This window comes from Sparus aurata, chromosome 7 (genome assembly GCF_900880675.1).
Source record: "Sparus aurata chromosome 7, fSpaAur1.1, whole genome shotgun sequence".
NCBI lineage: Eukaryota > Metazoa > Chordata > Actinopteri > Spariformes > Sparidae > Sparus > Sparus aurata.
In genome coordinates this window covers 5,496,270-5,512,531 of record NC_044193.1, presented here as the reverse complement: position 1 = coordinate 5,512,531, position 16,262 = coordinate 5,496,270, and the positions used below count along the sequence as shown (strand labels likewise).

Here is a 16,262-nt window from a genome sequence, read left to right as displayed (position 1 = left end):
GCTCCCACCAGGACTCTGAACACATCATTTGACAGCATTTAAGCCCGAAAAAAAAAACCACACAGATCTGTGGAAAGTGGACAATTGTGATTCTTCAGGCTGCCGTGTGGGTTGTTGCTGAGACAGATCTGAGCAGTGCAGCCACACACAGGCTGACAGAACAATACAACACAGTATCACAGTGTAGTAGTGATATGTTATTCTGCTCAGAGCAGCCCTCAAATGCTGACTCACTCTCTCTGCTGGGGCCCTACTACACCAATAGCCCTAAGCTGTCATCTACACAACAAACTAGCGCCGATTTTGACATACTGAACAGAATTCCTAATGCATGTGTGACACTACTACTACCTATCGCCATTCACGTCTTACAATTAATAGCATTACTTAGAGAAGCTCACTGTCCCTGGTTAGCCGCTGACCTTGGCACCGGACCACTTGTCCAGTCTCAGCCCCCTTGGCCAGAAATCAAGACTAATCCAGACAAATCTCAGCAGAACCTCTCATCCTCTCCTGGAATTTTCGTGGGGGACAACGGGATGATGCGGGACCTTTTTGGAGACAGAAAAGCCTCTTTTGGGCGTGATTAGTGAGCTAATCTATCGACGGCGAGCAGCAGGCTGACGGAGAGGGGGAGAGAGAGAGAGAAAGCGTCACCACAGCTCCGTGTTTTTGGATTGTGGTCAGACGACGGGCTGAGCTACCCATTCACAGGACTGCGACTGAAGAGCGCTCGAGATGATGAGCTCCCTTTGAGCTGCAATCAAAATGCCGCTCGGTTTTGTGGGCCGATGAGTGTGCAACATCAAACACTCTCCCTCTCTCTCTCTCTCTCTCATTCTCTTCCCCTCATTCTTACCCCCTCTCTCTCTCTCTCTCTGTCTCTCTCTCATTCTTCATGCATTCAGTGGATGCCGAGCAGCTGCTGGTAATTAAAGGACTTTAGAGTCTCACACCACACTGAATCAGAGGAAGAAGAAAGGAGAGTAGAAAGACAGGGGAAGACAGAGACGCCACTCCTGGCCAGCTCACCGCCGCACTCTGCCTCCCCCCTCGCATTCTCTCCTCTTCCTCCTCCTCCTCCTCCTCATCATCATCGCAGAGCAAGCTAATGTCCTCCTATGTTCCCAATTAGCCACCTTGGAATGCCGCACGTCAACGAGTATATACGCACAAACGTAAAGCAAAAAAAGGGGGGAGGCGCGGGGGGGGGGACACACACAGTGTTTGCAGGAGAAGGAAAGGGGATGGATATTGTGGATGGCAGCTGTAGAAGGAGGGAGGAGGGGGGTGATCAAAGCGAGGGGTGTTTATGTGTGGCGAGCCGACCATCTCTGGAGTGCGGAAGGGCTTATTTTCAGAGGGAAGGGTGTCTAAACGGGAGACAGCGCGGGGCTGAGAAGAGATGAGCGGCGCGGCTAAGACGCTAGCTTTTCGCTGCGAGGCGAGCGAGGGAAGCGCACGCAAATATTGGAAAAGGATGGTGGTGGTGGTGGTGGTGAGGGGAGATGATTTTTATAAAATCAACAATGGTTTTGGATGTTGGATGAGGAGCTGGAGAAACGGGGAGGGGGCAGAAGGAAGTGGTGGTGATCACAGCTGTGGACGGCACCACTGCTGGCAAGAAATGTAATTTTGTGTGGGATGATGGGAGCACTTCACCAGAAGGGTGCAGCTGCTTCCCCCCCCCCCCCCCACAGAGACGGATACTTTGCTTCCACTCTCGGTTATGTCGTACATGTTCGCGCTAAATGCGGCAATGCCCCTTAAGGTTTAAATTCATTTGATCTAATCGTGCGCGCCTGCGAGTTGGGTTTTCCATTACCATCAAATTCACGAACTTCTCGGTAAATAAGCGCCCGCCTCCATCAGCCGTCTTGCAGGTAAGAGTCGCTCGACGGGCCTCGACGAGATTACATAATTAATTGAGCGCCTGCAACTCCCGCTACTCGCCACACGAGAAGGCGTTTGTGCTTTTTTGACGAACGAATTCGTCTTTTCCAGATCCAGCCGAGGATTTCCAAGCCGCTGTTTGTTGAGCATGTATGTACACTCCGGCTCTTTGTAATGCATCGTTTTCCGAGTAGAGGCATGTAATTGTGGGAGGCTGCGGAGTCGGAACGCTTCGTCTGTGCAGCAGAGGAATCAATCACGTTCTGCTGATGTCAGGGCGTATTAAAAAAATCTGTTTCTGTCAGTCTTCGCTGGGATCTTTTCTTTTTGATATGCCAACTTATCCACCTTAAATCCAGAAACCTCCACTCTCATTTTTTTTTCCCCCCCCTAACATTTAAATGTTTTATTTGATTTTTTCGGTCTGTCGCGAGCAGCAGCAGCACGAAGCGCTAACTATTCTTTCTTTGAACTTCTTCTCCTCTCTGCAGTAACTCAGCCCGGCGCTGACAGGGGTCCTGCCACGCTCATCGCAGGGTCAGGACAGAGAAAGGGGGTGTTAGGCGCGGGGACAGGTGGCACGAGGGTCTGCTGTGTTGCGAGGAACAGATGGCTGATCTGACGTGAATTCTGGGGGGGGGGGGGGGGTGACCTTTTCTCCCCGCGGTACAGTACAGCGGTCCACACAAGTGTTTGTGCATGTACACAAAAAAATGGGGACCCATGCGCGCACACACACACACACGCAGACTGAGACGGTTTCCGCGCACCAAACAGCTGTTTCCTCTTCACAGCTGCTCCCGCCACAACATCTCCGAAGCCCATTCACCTTTTTAGCATCAGCGCCTCTTACATACACATACACAGACTTTTCGAAATTCCCACTAACCTGGATTTTTCCGCTCCCCACCGCACCTACACTGAAGCTTATGATTAACAGCCGAGCACGGAGGCTAATGTTGTGGTAAATGATCCCTGTGTGAAGGCACGCACAAACTGCGGAGAACGCAGAGCCTCCGCCCGGCCCCTCCCGCGCCATCCGCCGGCACATGCTGAATTACCTTGTCGCTAGGCAATTATTTGTCCTGTCCCAGCTTTGGAGTGATGTAAATTACTTTAAGTGCACTTTGCAGGGGCCGCCATCAGGATAATGATGATTGCGGCGGGGCTCTGACACACACAAATATTCGGCTATACCTTTAGCGAGAGGGGGGCTGCGTTCAGGAGGAGCTATAAGTGGGGAATTTTCAAGACACTGGCAGCGGAGAAGAAGCCGAGAGTGATGAGGACATGTGTGCGCTTAGGAGACAAAGAGACGGAGATGGAGACAGAGCAGCCTTTTGAGCTGCTTTAGTTCATCCTCTGTCCTCAGGATACCCTCCATCAAAACACCTAATTTCCAACAACACACCACTGATTGTCTCATGCTCAAAAGACGGTAAATATACATATTTTTTCAGGGTTTTTCCTTTCATTTGCCTGTTTTATTTCCTCTCGTCTGGCTTTTCTGGAAGTTCACCCTGCTGCAGTGACGTCTCGGCTCCAGCAGGTGTCACTCATGACTTCCTCTGCTTATTCATATGGCTGCTGCTGCTGCTACAATGGGAGCTAAATGCCCCCTAACTTTCCCAGAACGTGCACAACAAATGCCGTTTGGCTCTGATAGATTTCGACCATGCCCATTAAAAATGCAGCGGCGCAGGGAAATGCTTTCATGACGGCTCTGTGCAGGATGAACCGGTCAAATAACGAGTCTCTTCGGTCCATTCTCGCCCTGTCTTTTCAAATTCTAGTAAGTCATACGCGTGCCGAATGGACTCATTTCCTGTTAATATCAAGTCGCGTCAGGGCAGGGCGGCGGTCTCTGTGGCTGCGGCAAGTCGCTCCGAACGAGCTCCGCACCTCTGGAGGCACAACAATCTGTTTTCCAGACGGACACTGTCTCCTCGCCTCAAACTCAAACGGATCCGAGATAAAGATTCTGGAGAATTCCGGCGCGCCTCTGAGCGTCTGGGGGAAATGGGGCCATTCTTGGGAGATGTTTAACAAAATCTGATGGCGATCGCAGGGGTACTCACATGTTGTGCAGGACACACCAGCCGCAGTGCGGGTCTCCAGAGCTCAGACACTCTCCGCAGGTCCCGTACTGCTCACATGACTCGATGGGAACTTGGGTCACCTGAAAGCACAATGATAAAGGTCAGGGTCAGAGCGCCGCATGACAGACATTAGAACAGAATGATGCCTGTGTGTGTGTGTGTGTGTGCTCGAAAGGACAGTCATTCAGTCACACAACAACAGCTGATCAACAACAATGGATGATCAACAAATCAAGTATTTGTTTTTCCTAAGAAATAGAAGAATGAATAGAAGAAACAGCAGACGCAGAAGCAGAAGAAGAAGAAGAAGAAGAAGCAGGAGAAGAAGACCAAGAACAAGAAGAAGACTTTTTTGACTTTTCAAGTAACTTTATTTAAACAACATTCTAAGAAACCCTTAAATGCTTATTTCAAATGATGCATACTACACTCATAAAACACTATTATAGAACCACCATCATTCTAAGAGCCATCCTCTCCCCAGTGAGCACAAGACCTGCCTAACAGCCCACACAGCTTTAAACCATCCAGGTTGTTGGCAGAAGAAGAAGCAGAAGCAGAAGAAGCAGAAACAGCAGAAGAAGCAGAAGCAGAAGAAGCAGAAACAGCAGAAGAAGAAGAAGCAGCAGAAGAGGAAGAAGCAGCACAAGAAGAAGGAGCAGAAGAAGGTGAAGCAGAAGAGGAAGAAGCAGCACAAGAAGAAGCAGCAGAAGAGGAAGAAGCAGCACAAGAAGAAGAAGAAGAAGAAGAAGCAGCAGAAGAGGAAGAAGCAGCACAAGAAGAAGAAGAAGAAGAAGAAGCAGCAGAAGAGGAAGAAGCAGCACAAGAAGAAGCAGCAGAAGAAGAAGAAGCAGCACAAGAAGAAGAAGAAGAAGAAGCAGCACAAGAAGAAGAAGCAGCACAAGAAGAAGCAGCAGAAGAAGAAGAAGCAGCAGAAGAAGAAGGAGCAGAAGAAGGTGAAGCAGAAGAGGAAGAAGCAGCACAAGAAGAAGCAGCAGAAGAGGAAGAAGCAGCACAAGAAGAAGAAGAAGAAGAAGCAGCAGCAGAAGAGGAAGAAGCAGCACAAGAAGAAGCAGCACAAGAAGAAGAAGAAGAAGAAGCAGCAGCAGAAGAGGAAGAAGCAAAAGAAGGAGAAGCAGCAGCAGCAGAAGAAGAAAACTTTTTTGTTTTTCTTCTCATCACATTTTAATTATCACAATCAAAATGTGATAATTCCATGTTACACACGATTCCTCCCCGTGTACTACAACGTTACTGTTTTACGTCGAGCTGATATTCAGCATGACGTGTCTGGAGCGTTCGAGTGCAGCCGTATGTCAGCGAGCGAGACATCAACTGCACGGGCAACTGTTGCCTTCATCTCAAGCCAGAGACGCAGCAGTGAGCAGGTGGGATCAGTTGGCCACTGAAAGCTGTTTCGCTGCCATCAATGGGCTCTTGTCTGCAGCGGGGGCATCTGTCCACCTCGGTGCAGCCTGTACAAACACACCTACACATGGAGGACTAGTGACAGGCGCTTGTCTCAAGAGCGCGCGCGACGTCCGGCCCGATTAGAAAAATTCAAAGTGTATCGACGGGCAGAGCTTTAACTGTAGCAGGGAAAGAACAAAAGTATGAACGCTTTTCCAAATGCTAATGTAAAGATCAAGCTTCATGAACAAATACATGACAGCTGCACAACTGCAGAACTGAAAAGAAATGATTAATGTAGTTTTTAAAAAGGGGAATGAATGGTTGGTACTTCAGAGCAAAAAAACACGGTGAAAGTGTCAACAGCGAAGAATCTGAATGAGCACTTTCAGCCGCAAAGCAAACACACTCCACACCAGCGAATCCACACTAATCCACCCGGGGGCAGTTGGACATTCATTTGAATAAAGAACAAACATCCTTGTGCTTATGCGCTCATGTGACTGACACTAAACTTACACAAACACGGGGGCCGAGCATTTGCATATGCTAACACAGAGAAGTCGAACATACATCTCCTCAGCTGGACAGCCACGCAGCGGGCGCCTGCTCTTGGGCTTTCCGTGACGCGCGCTCGTCCGTCTGTCGGCTTATATCTAAGTGTGCGTTTGTGTGTGAATCTCGCTGTGTCTCTGTCTGCGTCTGCCAGACGAGGTTCTGCTCGGCCACATGGCCCCTCTCGTCTGTTTGTGCAGCCAAGAGGTCCGCGCGATCCGGAGGTCAGCTTGTGTGCGCGCGTCCTTTAAGTGTCCCGTGTGGGGGGGGGGAGATGCTCACACCTGCATCTCACTGTGTCAGCAGGGGTGAACGTACACACACACACACACACACACACACACCGCCGCCGCCGAATGCAACACAAACGCCCCCGCGACACGGCAGAAGAGATGAACAGAGGCACGCTGAAGAAAAAAAAAAAGGGGGTGTATTCCGGAGTCGGATTAATTTTCAGTCCTGTCTGTCTTTCAATTTCCTGGCAATTGCCTTGTTGGTATAATGACAGCCGACTCTGACAGTGCGCGGCCTGTTCGGCTCCAAACCCCGGGCTCAGATCAATGCCTAATATGTAGCTCCTCTGCAGAATGCGGGGGAGTGAATGAAAGGTGCAAATAACACCATTTAAGTGTTTTCTTTTCTTTTTTTTTTTTTTTTGAACCCTTTGCAAATCGCCCACAACTGGGTGATATTAATTGCTGTTAGCACTATGGGCTGGCATTAACTGTCAGCCAGGAGGAGATAACAGCTGGGTGTCCATCAAAGCCTTTTTTTCTTTCTTCTCTTCAATGTATCAAATTAAAAAAAAAACACAGCTGACGGCGAAATGAGAAAACGCGCTCCTGCAAGTGTGTGTCCTCTAAAAAAGTTGAAGTCGGCAAAACTGTCAGCTGCCGTGAAAACTGTGAGCTGTATGTGCTGCGGCCTGTGGATTTTTTTTTTTTTTCTTCTGTTTTCTGTCTTTGCTCCTCAGAAGCTCAATAACCCTCCACCTGTCTGCCTGGTGCTGGACCCTGCGGCAACATAAAGACGGGCTCAGGGGACAAAGAAAGCCATTGACACGGTGGGACGTTGACAGTCGCTCCGCTGTGTGGCAGCTCCGCTGTGGACACTCCTGTTAGATTAACCCCCTGTCACCTCAACAAACTCTATTTGTGTGTGTCTGTGTGTGTGTGTGCGTGTGTGTGCGTGTTAGTTTGCGTCTCGCCTAGCTTCGGGACAAACAGGTGGCATGCTGTAATGAGCTGCAGACGGGGTCACATCAGCAGCAGAAGCTGCAACTGATGACAAACAAGCCCACCAGGAACGAGACTTGGCCGGGGAAACAGTCGACTCAGTCCGTCTGTGTGTGTGCGTGTGTGTGTGTGTGTGTGTGTGTGTGTGTGTGTGTATCTCTGAATCCCTCTTCACCCAAAAAAAAAAAAAAAAAAGCCCCTCTGATCGTTCCCAAAACATGTGCGCGGCTGGTGAAACTTTAGAGTGTAACTTTCACAGAGGCCTGGATCCATGAAAGGGTTACAGTGTGGAGACAGCTGTCAGCGGGGGGGGGGATGTCAGGGAGTAATGGGGGGGGGGGGGGTCCCTTATGGAGCGGTGTGTACAGACAGACAGACAGACAGGCAGACACAGCCCGCTGTCAGCTGATAGAGAAACACCAAAAAAAAGAGGTAGGAGGGGGTTCATGGAAGAAGGAGAGCGAGGTAAACAGGCGAGCGAAAACCTGAGAGCTGGAAAAGCACAAAATGAGAAAGAAAATGTGTTTGTGTTGTATATGCTGTGTGTGTATGTGTGTGTGAGTATATTGATGTTTAGAGCAGCATGGGCCAGTAGTGGAGGTGAGGGCGGGGGCGGGGGGGGAGGCGGGGTGAGGGAGGGTTGCGGGGGGGGATCACAGCAGCTGTTGCCCAGCACACGCTACAGTCACTCAACACAGCAGGGCTGCACAATGAAGCCCCTTCTCCCACTGAGTGCGCATGTGTGTGTGTGTGTTTGTGTGCGCGCGCTCACAGCGCCATAACGGATGTGCAGATTGTTGCTCCTGCATTTCCAGGGAAGACAAAGGAGCGCCGCGTGTGACAAGATGCCGCTTCCAACGTCCTCTGCTTCCCAAGAAAGCTGTCGAACACACACGGCCGACCCGAGGAGGTGGACCGAGCTTCTTCCTCGGCGGAGGAGGCGCCGCGCTCCGGTAAACGAATGCTAATAAAATTCCAACTTCGGATGACCTTAGCAGGGGGGGTTATTCAACCAGAGAGGCTACCAGTGGCGTCGCGTACCGGAGCGACCTGGCTGACTGACTGACAGCCGCGGGTTAAAACAACAGCTTCATCCTTTCAAAGGCTCAGTGTGAATGGGCTTCAGCTTCTATTATTGCTGCCCGCACGGGGTGTTACTGACACCTACTGCCGTGGATTATGGTAATGCCCAGCCTCAGTGTATCAATGGGCAGCTTTTTTATCTGAAAGTGCTCAGTCACATACACAAACCAAACAACGGCAAACATAAAAAAAAAGCATTTTTTAATCCGACCTAACGTGGTTTTGTGCAATGAAGTCCCCTAAATTCAACCCGACACTTCCCTGCTGCCATTTGGGGCCACTGACATCAGAGCTTTCACTGCGTATCTGTTATAAATAATGGATTCAGCTTATTTTTTTTGTTGCACTTGCGCCTTAAGAACAACAACTTCAACAAGAGCAGAAACCGGGGCGAGGTGACAGTCTCGTCGCAGAGAGAGGCAGAGGAGCGGGCATTGCATAACAAACGCGCCGCCGCCTTTCGAGCGTATAAAGAAAAGAAGAAAAAAAAAGGGGCCGGAGGATAAAAAGAAGTCCCACTGTACACATTTTCCGCCGTTATTTCTGGCCACCTGTGAATGGTGAATCCATTTCAGCCGCTGCCTGGAGACCGAACCCCGTACTCCCTGCTACCCACCGTGATGGATGGGGGCACGGGGGGCAGGACAGGAAAAAGAGGAGACGAAAAAAGAAAGACTGGGAGGGGAAAAAAAAAAAAGGGATAAAAGAGGACACAGCAGAGTGGAAACGGCCATTTGCTTTGTGTTCTGATGAGGCCTAGTCTCGGCGGTGCCAGATGTGCCTCGCCATGCTGAGCAGGAGGGAAAGCAGCGGAGGGAGAGAAAGAGAGAGAAAAATCCCACCGTCACCACTAATGCAGAGGAAGCGATTTTGCAAAGCTGTTGCCATGGCAACAGGCCTGGCAATGACCTCAGGAACACCACCCCCCCCCCCCCCCCCCCCCCCCCCCCCCCACTCGCGTACCAGTACCCCCCCTACAAACTTCCAAACACTACCTTCCAAACCTTCAGCAGTGCACGGTAAACAGCTGGCACCTCTGGGACTCCCTGCCACATACACCTCATTTTAAACATACACACACACACACACACACACATGCACGCACACAGGCACACACTGGCGGCTCCCCGACACCCTATCCATTTTTAATGAGAGTTAGCCAGGCTACCACGTCACTGGAATGAGGCACATCGATCATGAACACAATACCCATTCCAGCAGAGAGAGAGAGAGAGAGGGGAATCATGGAGAGGTGTATATCCGTGTGCATGTGTGTGTGTGCCTGAGCCGGCCTAATGACAAAGGCACAAAAGCAGAGCAAATACTCGCTGCTGAATGAATGAAAACCAATGAAATCTACATGCCCCTGAGCCTGCTGGTCCCTCAGTGACCCCGCGGTGCAGCCAGTGTTTCCCCTGTCCGGGCTAACTACACATTCCCCCCCCCCCCCCCCCCCCCCTGACCGGCCACTCTTTAATCTGCTCCAGTAATCCCGCCGGGGCTCCTTCCCGAGGACAGCGGCCACGTCTCCCGTTTGTCTCTGCCGCGCTCTCTCCCTCTCCCCTCCTCTTTCCCCCCCCACAACTCACAAAATCCCTCCGCTGTACTCTCTCTAAGACCCGAACAAATCCGCTCTGTAGCGCTGTGGCGGAGCCGTCTCATCCAGCTTGTTGACATCCACCCGCAGAGAACGGCATGCGCTCACAGTCGCAAAAACACCCCGAGAGAAAAATATCAACTCTGCATTGGAAAGCAAGGGGCTATTTTACCCCGCCGATGCATTTTGACCGGGTTTTAAAAGGGGAAAAAAAAAAAAACGGGAATAAATGACTTCTCGAGGTGTTTTTTTTTCATGCAGCACGAGACTGAGGTCAGGCCGCGGTTCAAACCCAATCATCAATCTCCATCTTAAACCCGACTGGCCCCGCAGACGAGAGGTGAGGGGGTTCCGTTGAAGTATCGCGGCTGGTCCGAGGATAATCAGGCCTCGAGACTCACAGACTCACACCAATTACACCCAGCTTGATTAAGCGTTGAACGGGGGGGGGGGGTTGGTTTGCACGGGTGTTGATCCCTCGGAGGCGTTGACTTGACAGTGCCAAAGACACCACAACAGCTGGGAGCTCTGATGACGGCTCAAAACCCCACATTCCTCGAGCAAATGTGTAAAAGTAATTAATTGCGGCCACATGCGCGCATGAAACTCCTCCTCATCACGTGCGTTGAAGAAACGGAACCTTGAACCCTCGGGGACGGTCGGTCGGACGGTCGGCCGCTCCGCTCCGCATTTAAAAGGAATCGCTTTTAAAACGCTTGTTGCTGTCGTTGTTGTTGTTACGGATGTTGGAGGGCTTCCTGACAGGTCACTGGAGAGAAACAAGTTTTGTGTATAAACGCGCGGTATTGATTTCCTGCTACTGTACAACATTTATTAAAGAAGTGTCTCCAGCGCTAACGCGGGAGAGGGGGGGCTCGGATAAATGAAAATTGGGAGAATTCAAGGGGAAATACCGATGCGCGTTAGAGCTGTTTTTCTGAAGGTCAGGCCCCCCTTTTTTTTTTTTTTCACATCGGCGGTGTTTGTCAGAATAACTGATTTTAAAGTGGAGGAGATAGCATTCAGAATGGATATTACACATCGATTTTAAGCGGCGCAAACCGGAGCGAGAGTGAAAAACTGAGGCGAAATGAAATGATACAGCCCGACTCATCTACAAACAGCCATCTATATTCTCCGCAAATGATTCGCTGCGTGTACAAAAAAAAAAAAAAAAGGGAGCTTTTAACCTTTATTGTCGCAGCCGGCCTCTCTCGGCACATCTCATCCTTACTTCTACTCCACTCAGAGACAAAACACACACACACACACACACTCGTTCATTTTGTTTATTGGATTTGGCCTGAGCTCCTAGATTTGGGTCAATTGAAAACATCAAGACGCCGCAGCACCACGAGGCCGGGTTTAAAGACGGAATAAAGGAGGGCGGAGGGCAGGCGGCTACACTAACGCTCTCTGAATTGATACGACGCTACGGTGGATATCTAGCTATCACAGTTTGATCACGCTGAACTGCTGTTTCCAAATCCCCCATGCCAAAGAGCCTACCACCAACAACCCCCCCTGACTCATATCAGGGCTTGAACCCCCCCTCCTCCTGTACCTCCTCAGTTCTGGGCCCGGTCCCTGGCAGCTCGTCAGAAATAACAGACTGGTAGGAGAAGGACTGCCAGGCAGGAGAGAAGGGGAGGAACAGGTCAGGCGTGCGCGTCCTGACCGCAGTTTGAACTCGGAGGCCCGACCGGCCGTTACGTGTTACAGGCTGACCCGGGGACGGTAACCATGTATTTAAAGCGGTAATAATACAGCCTGATGTTCCTTTCATGACATCTCATGTGATGAAGAGGCCATTGTTGCGGCGCCTGTGGTGGAATTCCATGTGGTGAAGTCTTTTGGCGTCTTCACCCGAGGATTAACTGAGGACGTGGGTGGCGCTGGTGGTTTTGGTTGTCTTTTTGCTCAGACACAACTCTTCCTCTGCTTATTTTTACATGACACGGCACTGCTGGTGCCAGAGGTAAAGAACACGCATACATACGAACTGGACTTAGCAGAATAAAGTGACCGTTACCGGGGGGGGGGATGATTGTGTTACCTTCACCTTAAGACCAGCCGATGTGCAAATTATTACCGATATTAGGAAGTAAGAAAATCCCGATGCAATGGCTGATATACACAGATTTTTTTGCAGCGATCCCTCAAATGTGGTTATTAAACCCGCAAGACACTTAAAAAAACATCACATATGATATGTTTTGGTCACTTTTACACTAGCTTGGCATCACTTTTCACCACTGATCCCTGGTAACGTCATCGTTTTTTTTTTTTTTTTTTTTTCGAAAGCTGAGTTTGTCTTGTTCACTTTTTAGTAGCTCCAAAAAAGCATTTTTATTTTATTTATCGCTCCACTTTCAGCTTTGGATGGTAAGTACCCCCTTTTTTTTTTCACCCCCCTCGCACACATGCCGCTGTGCAAAAACAGATAAAACTCCCATTCCTCGCACACACACACACACACACACACACACACACGGCAGACTTGCACAAACACGGCATTGAATTTCATCCCCCCTCCACACACACACACACACACACACTTTGGAATGATGGCCAACTGTATGGATTAAAGACGAAGCGGGGCAGTGAGCAATAATGAAGCTGCAGGAAGGAGGTGGGACTGTCTCCTAATCTGTGTTTGTGTGTGTGTGTGTGTGTGTGTTTGCGTTTAGGTATTACACACTCAGGCTGGGACTGGAGGGAGGAGCCACAGGGGGATGTGAAGGCAGTGGAGGGAGCGCGAGCATAGAAATAATGGAGTGAGGGAATCGACCAGCAAAGGGGGGGGGGATGAAAAAATCCAACCAGTCGATACAGCTAGGAGTGTATCAATTATGTATGGTTTCAATCCCCCTTTTTTTGGGGGGGGCGAGGAGAAGAGGGGAGCAGGTTAGGCTGAGAAAAGTGGGAGTGTTTGTGTGCTTCCACTGTGTGTTTGTACATACTGCAGACCGCTGAAGCCTTTAGTCCTGACAGCTTTAAAATGCTCCCGAAACTGCTCAATAACACACACACTTCCAAAGAGATGTTCCAAGAAAAACAAAACCGCACCAAGACATCTTTCTCTCCGTCGGCCCACAGCCGCGTTCTTTTTTTCCCCTCTCTGAATAACCGAACTTAATGGAAAAAGCCGCGCCGACGAATAACCCCGGCGGACGCATATTCATCCACTTACGCACGACTTCGCAGTTTAACTTTAATAGCCCAATGTCAAGCGCTGCTAATGATACCTTCCGCAGCCTTTACTCCTTTCCTCCAGATCTCGCGCGCACCCCTCTTATACGAGGTAAAGATGCTGAGATGGATACCGGCGATACGATCTGAGAGTCCGCGGCTCGTTCCTCGGGCCTCCTTCTCGCCTTTTCTTTTCCGCTAATCTCCCAATCTCTTCCCCGTCTTCTTCTTCCACCGCGCCCCCCCCCTCTCCCGAACCTCTGCGCTCCCCGTGTTTCGCTCTCCGACGCGGCTCCCAGCCGTGGTGGCCTCTTTGCACAGTAATTCAGTCAGGAGGCTAAAAGGAGGAAATTACATCCATGCTGCCCGGCCACTTTGAACTCTCTCTTCCACCCCCCCATCTAACCCGCTTGCTCACTGGCGACTGGTTTAAAGGCCCATGCTGACATTTAAGAGATGGGAAACGGGGAGCTGTGAAAGTGCCTACGAGTGCTCGTATGCGAGTATGTACGAGCGTGTGCGCTCATGTGCAAAGACGGCTACAAGAAGTGACACACTGGCGTACCAGGATGACGCAGAGCAGGCCGGAATTAGATTTAACCTTATTTTAGGGACAAGTCAACTGAAATGTCTTGTCTTGACGCTGCAAAGTCGCCATTTTTTGGCATAACGTACTGTAAAGAAGCCTTGGAACTGCGGTCTTGTTTGTCAAATGAAGGTATATATTTTATTTTTTTCCCATCAGGCTGCATTCATACCTGGTCACACGCCCCCACTCAGCCACCACCAGACATCACAACAGTCTGGACACTAATGCTAATGGTATAGCGGGTCTGAAAAGGCTTCAGAGACACTTCAGGGCCCGACGTGACTCATTACCATTTGCAGCGGGTCGGAAACAATCTCCAGTCGCTTCTTGTGACGAGGCTGAAGGAGCAGAGGGAAGTGGGGGTGGGCTCGACCGTCACGAGAGGGCAATTAATGCACATGAAGCGTTATTCACACAAGTGACTGTAAAGACGTTTCCATGAGCGATACTCCTTTAACAACCTGTTTGCGTTGTTCACCCCCACGCCGGACGCATTCGCCTCCTTCGCTGTCTGTCTGCGTCTCTAGGTCAGACCATTTCTATGGCGGTGAAGGTCGACACTGTCGGTCTACATACCCGTCTCACTCGTCTTTGTGTTCATGCATGTTTTCGTTCAGTTCAAGCCTTTTTATTTCAGCTGGACTTGGACCGACTTGGTTTGACTCTGCAGGTATTTGCATCTCTACTCCAACGAACCAGCCAGCCTGAAGGTGTGTCTTAAAAATGACGATGGCCTCGTCTGTAATTGACGAGCACTTTCCATCGCAACAGCTGTACGTAGATGGATACTTATCATTATGGATTTGTCAGGCTGTCGTTGCGAGATTTTGCTTGGCGACTGCTGCTTACTGCTTGAAAAAACGGAGACAGGTTGACCAAATTGATCCGGAGGAGGAAGCGACCGTCGATCCCTGAACGACGACGGCCAGGCAGCCGGGCGCAACTAAGACCCGATTCCGGAGATGGGCCATCTTGGGCACGACAAGGCCAAACTTGCCGCGCTTAAGGAGCGGAGATGCAAATGCGCGATCTGACTCGACGCATCCGAAATGTGCCAGTGGGAAAAGCCCTGTAAGTATCTCCGGCCTGTCTGTCTCCGTCCGACGTGTCTGTGCGCCTCTCAGCGGGATTCCAGACTGTCAATGCAGCCAGTAATGAGGTGTATGCTTCAGTCAGCATGTGAGGAGTTAATAAGGAAGCAGCAGAGGCCATCACACATCAACAGGCATGAGTGTGTGCGCGCGTGTGTGTGTGTGTGGGTGTGTGTGGGTGTGTATACGTATGTGTGTGTTTGGGGAGCCTCCCTGGCACACTTACGGCTGTCTGTCGACCAACGGGGGTATTGATTCGGAGGGGAAGGCAGACAGAAATGAATTCTGATCCACAGAGGGACTCCACAGTGCATGTCTGAGTGTGTAAGGTTTTCTTTTTTGTTTTTTTCGGGAGCGTGTGTTCGCGTGTGTGTGTGTGCGTGCATGTGTGTGTGTGTGTGTGCATGTGTGTGAGCATGTTTGTTCTCTTTGTCTCGGCGTCTCTCCCAGTGTACATGATGTACATACAAATGAAGGGTTTGGTTACACCCCACTGCTCTCAGGGCTGTTGCTTGTGTGTAAGAAGCATGTGTGTGTCTTTGTGTGTGTGTGTGTGTATTTGTGCCCAGATGAATGTTAGTCTGTGTACATGAGAAAGAGAGACAGACAGGGAGGAGGGGCATTGATAACTAGGCTCAGGTGGTGGGGGACACTTCATGTAATCCCAAATTGGGTGTGTGTGCGTAGTTACACGTGTCTGTGTGTGTGTGTCTATGTGTGTGTCTGTGTCTGTGCGTGGGGGCATATTTGCAAGATTACGCGCATGCATTTATGCACATGTGTGCTGTGCATGTTGCCATGTGCGTTACATACTAAACACTCCTCAGCTTGGCTCCGGTCGCGATGCATCACCGAGAGCCTTCAAGTCTTACGGAGGCTGAAAGACCTCCTCAGACCCCTTAATGGCGCCTGTGATTTAATCCAATTTGATTCTATAAGGTAATATATATATATAGTGACAGAGGCTATGGGCAAGCACGCTCCTGCAGCGGAGAGAAAAAAAAATATTAGGTTTGCCTACAAAGAAACTCTGCAGGGTGAGAAGGAGAAGAGAGAAAAAACAGTGACTGATCTCCAGCGGTGTGTCTAAAAAGTGCCGGGGTGTTTTTGTTTGGCAGAAGAGGGGAGAAAAAAAAAAATAAAATCAACATAATGAGCCCAAACTGCCTTTGTGTCTCACTCTCTCCGTCTCTCTTCTCTCCCCACCCTCCGTCTCTTTCTGCCTCTCATCCCGCGACTCTCAGGCAGCTGCTTCGGCGCAGCTAAATTAACTGCTCCCCGGTTGCTTATGGAAAACGTGAACTCGAAGGAGCGTCTTGCCTCCGAGGGGGGCATTTTTTTTGGGGGGGTTGACTTGAAACTGCTTTGGATGCAGGTAATAGTATTGTTCCACCACAAATGTGTCCTGTGGGGTTTTTTGCCATCCCCAAAATCCCCGCGCAGCACCCCATCCGTCACTCCGCGGGCCCTATCTTTTACCACCACGTAATCCTTCTGGCTCCAAATATCCGATTTACA

General features: G+C 50.2%; 1 protein-coding gene across 4 annotated transcripts in view; it reads right to left on the bottom strand.

Annotated features, from left to right (window-relative positions):
- The window catches only part of plxna2 (plexin A2), a 195,453-nt gene that overhangs the window by 86,551 nt on the left and 92,640 nt on the right, over nt 1-16,262 (bottom strand). For all 4 annotated transcript variants that reach the window (XM_030421748.1, XM_030421750.1, XM_030421749.1 and 1 more), the window contains exon 5: nt 3,972-4,072. In XM_030421748.1, the coding sequence (XP_030277608.1) occupies nt 3,972-4,072 (101 nt within the window). The remainder of the gene's footprint in view (nt 1-3,971; nt 4,073-16,262) is intronic.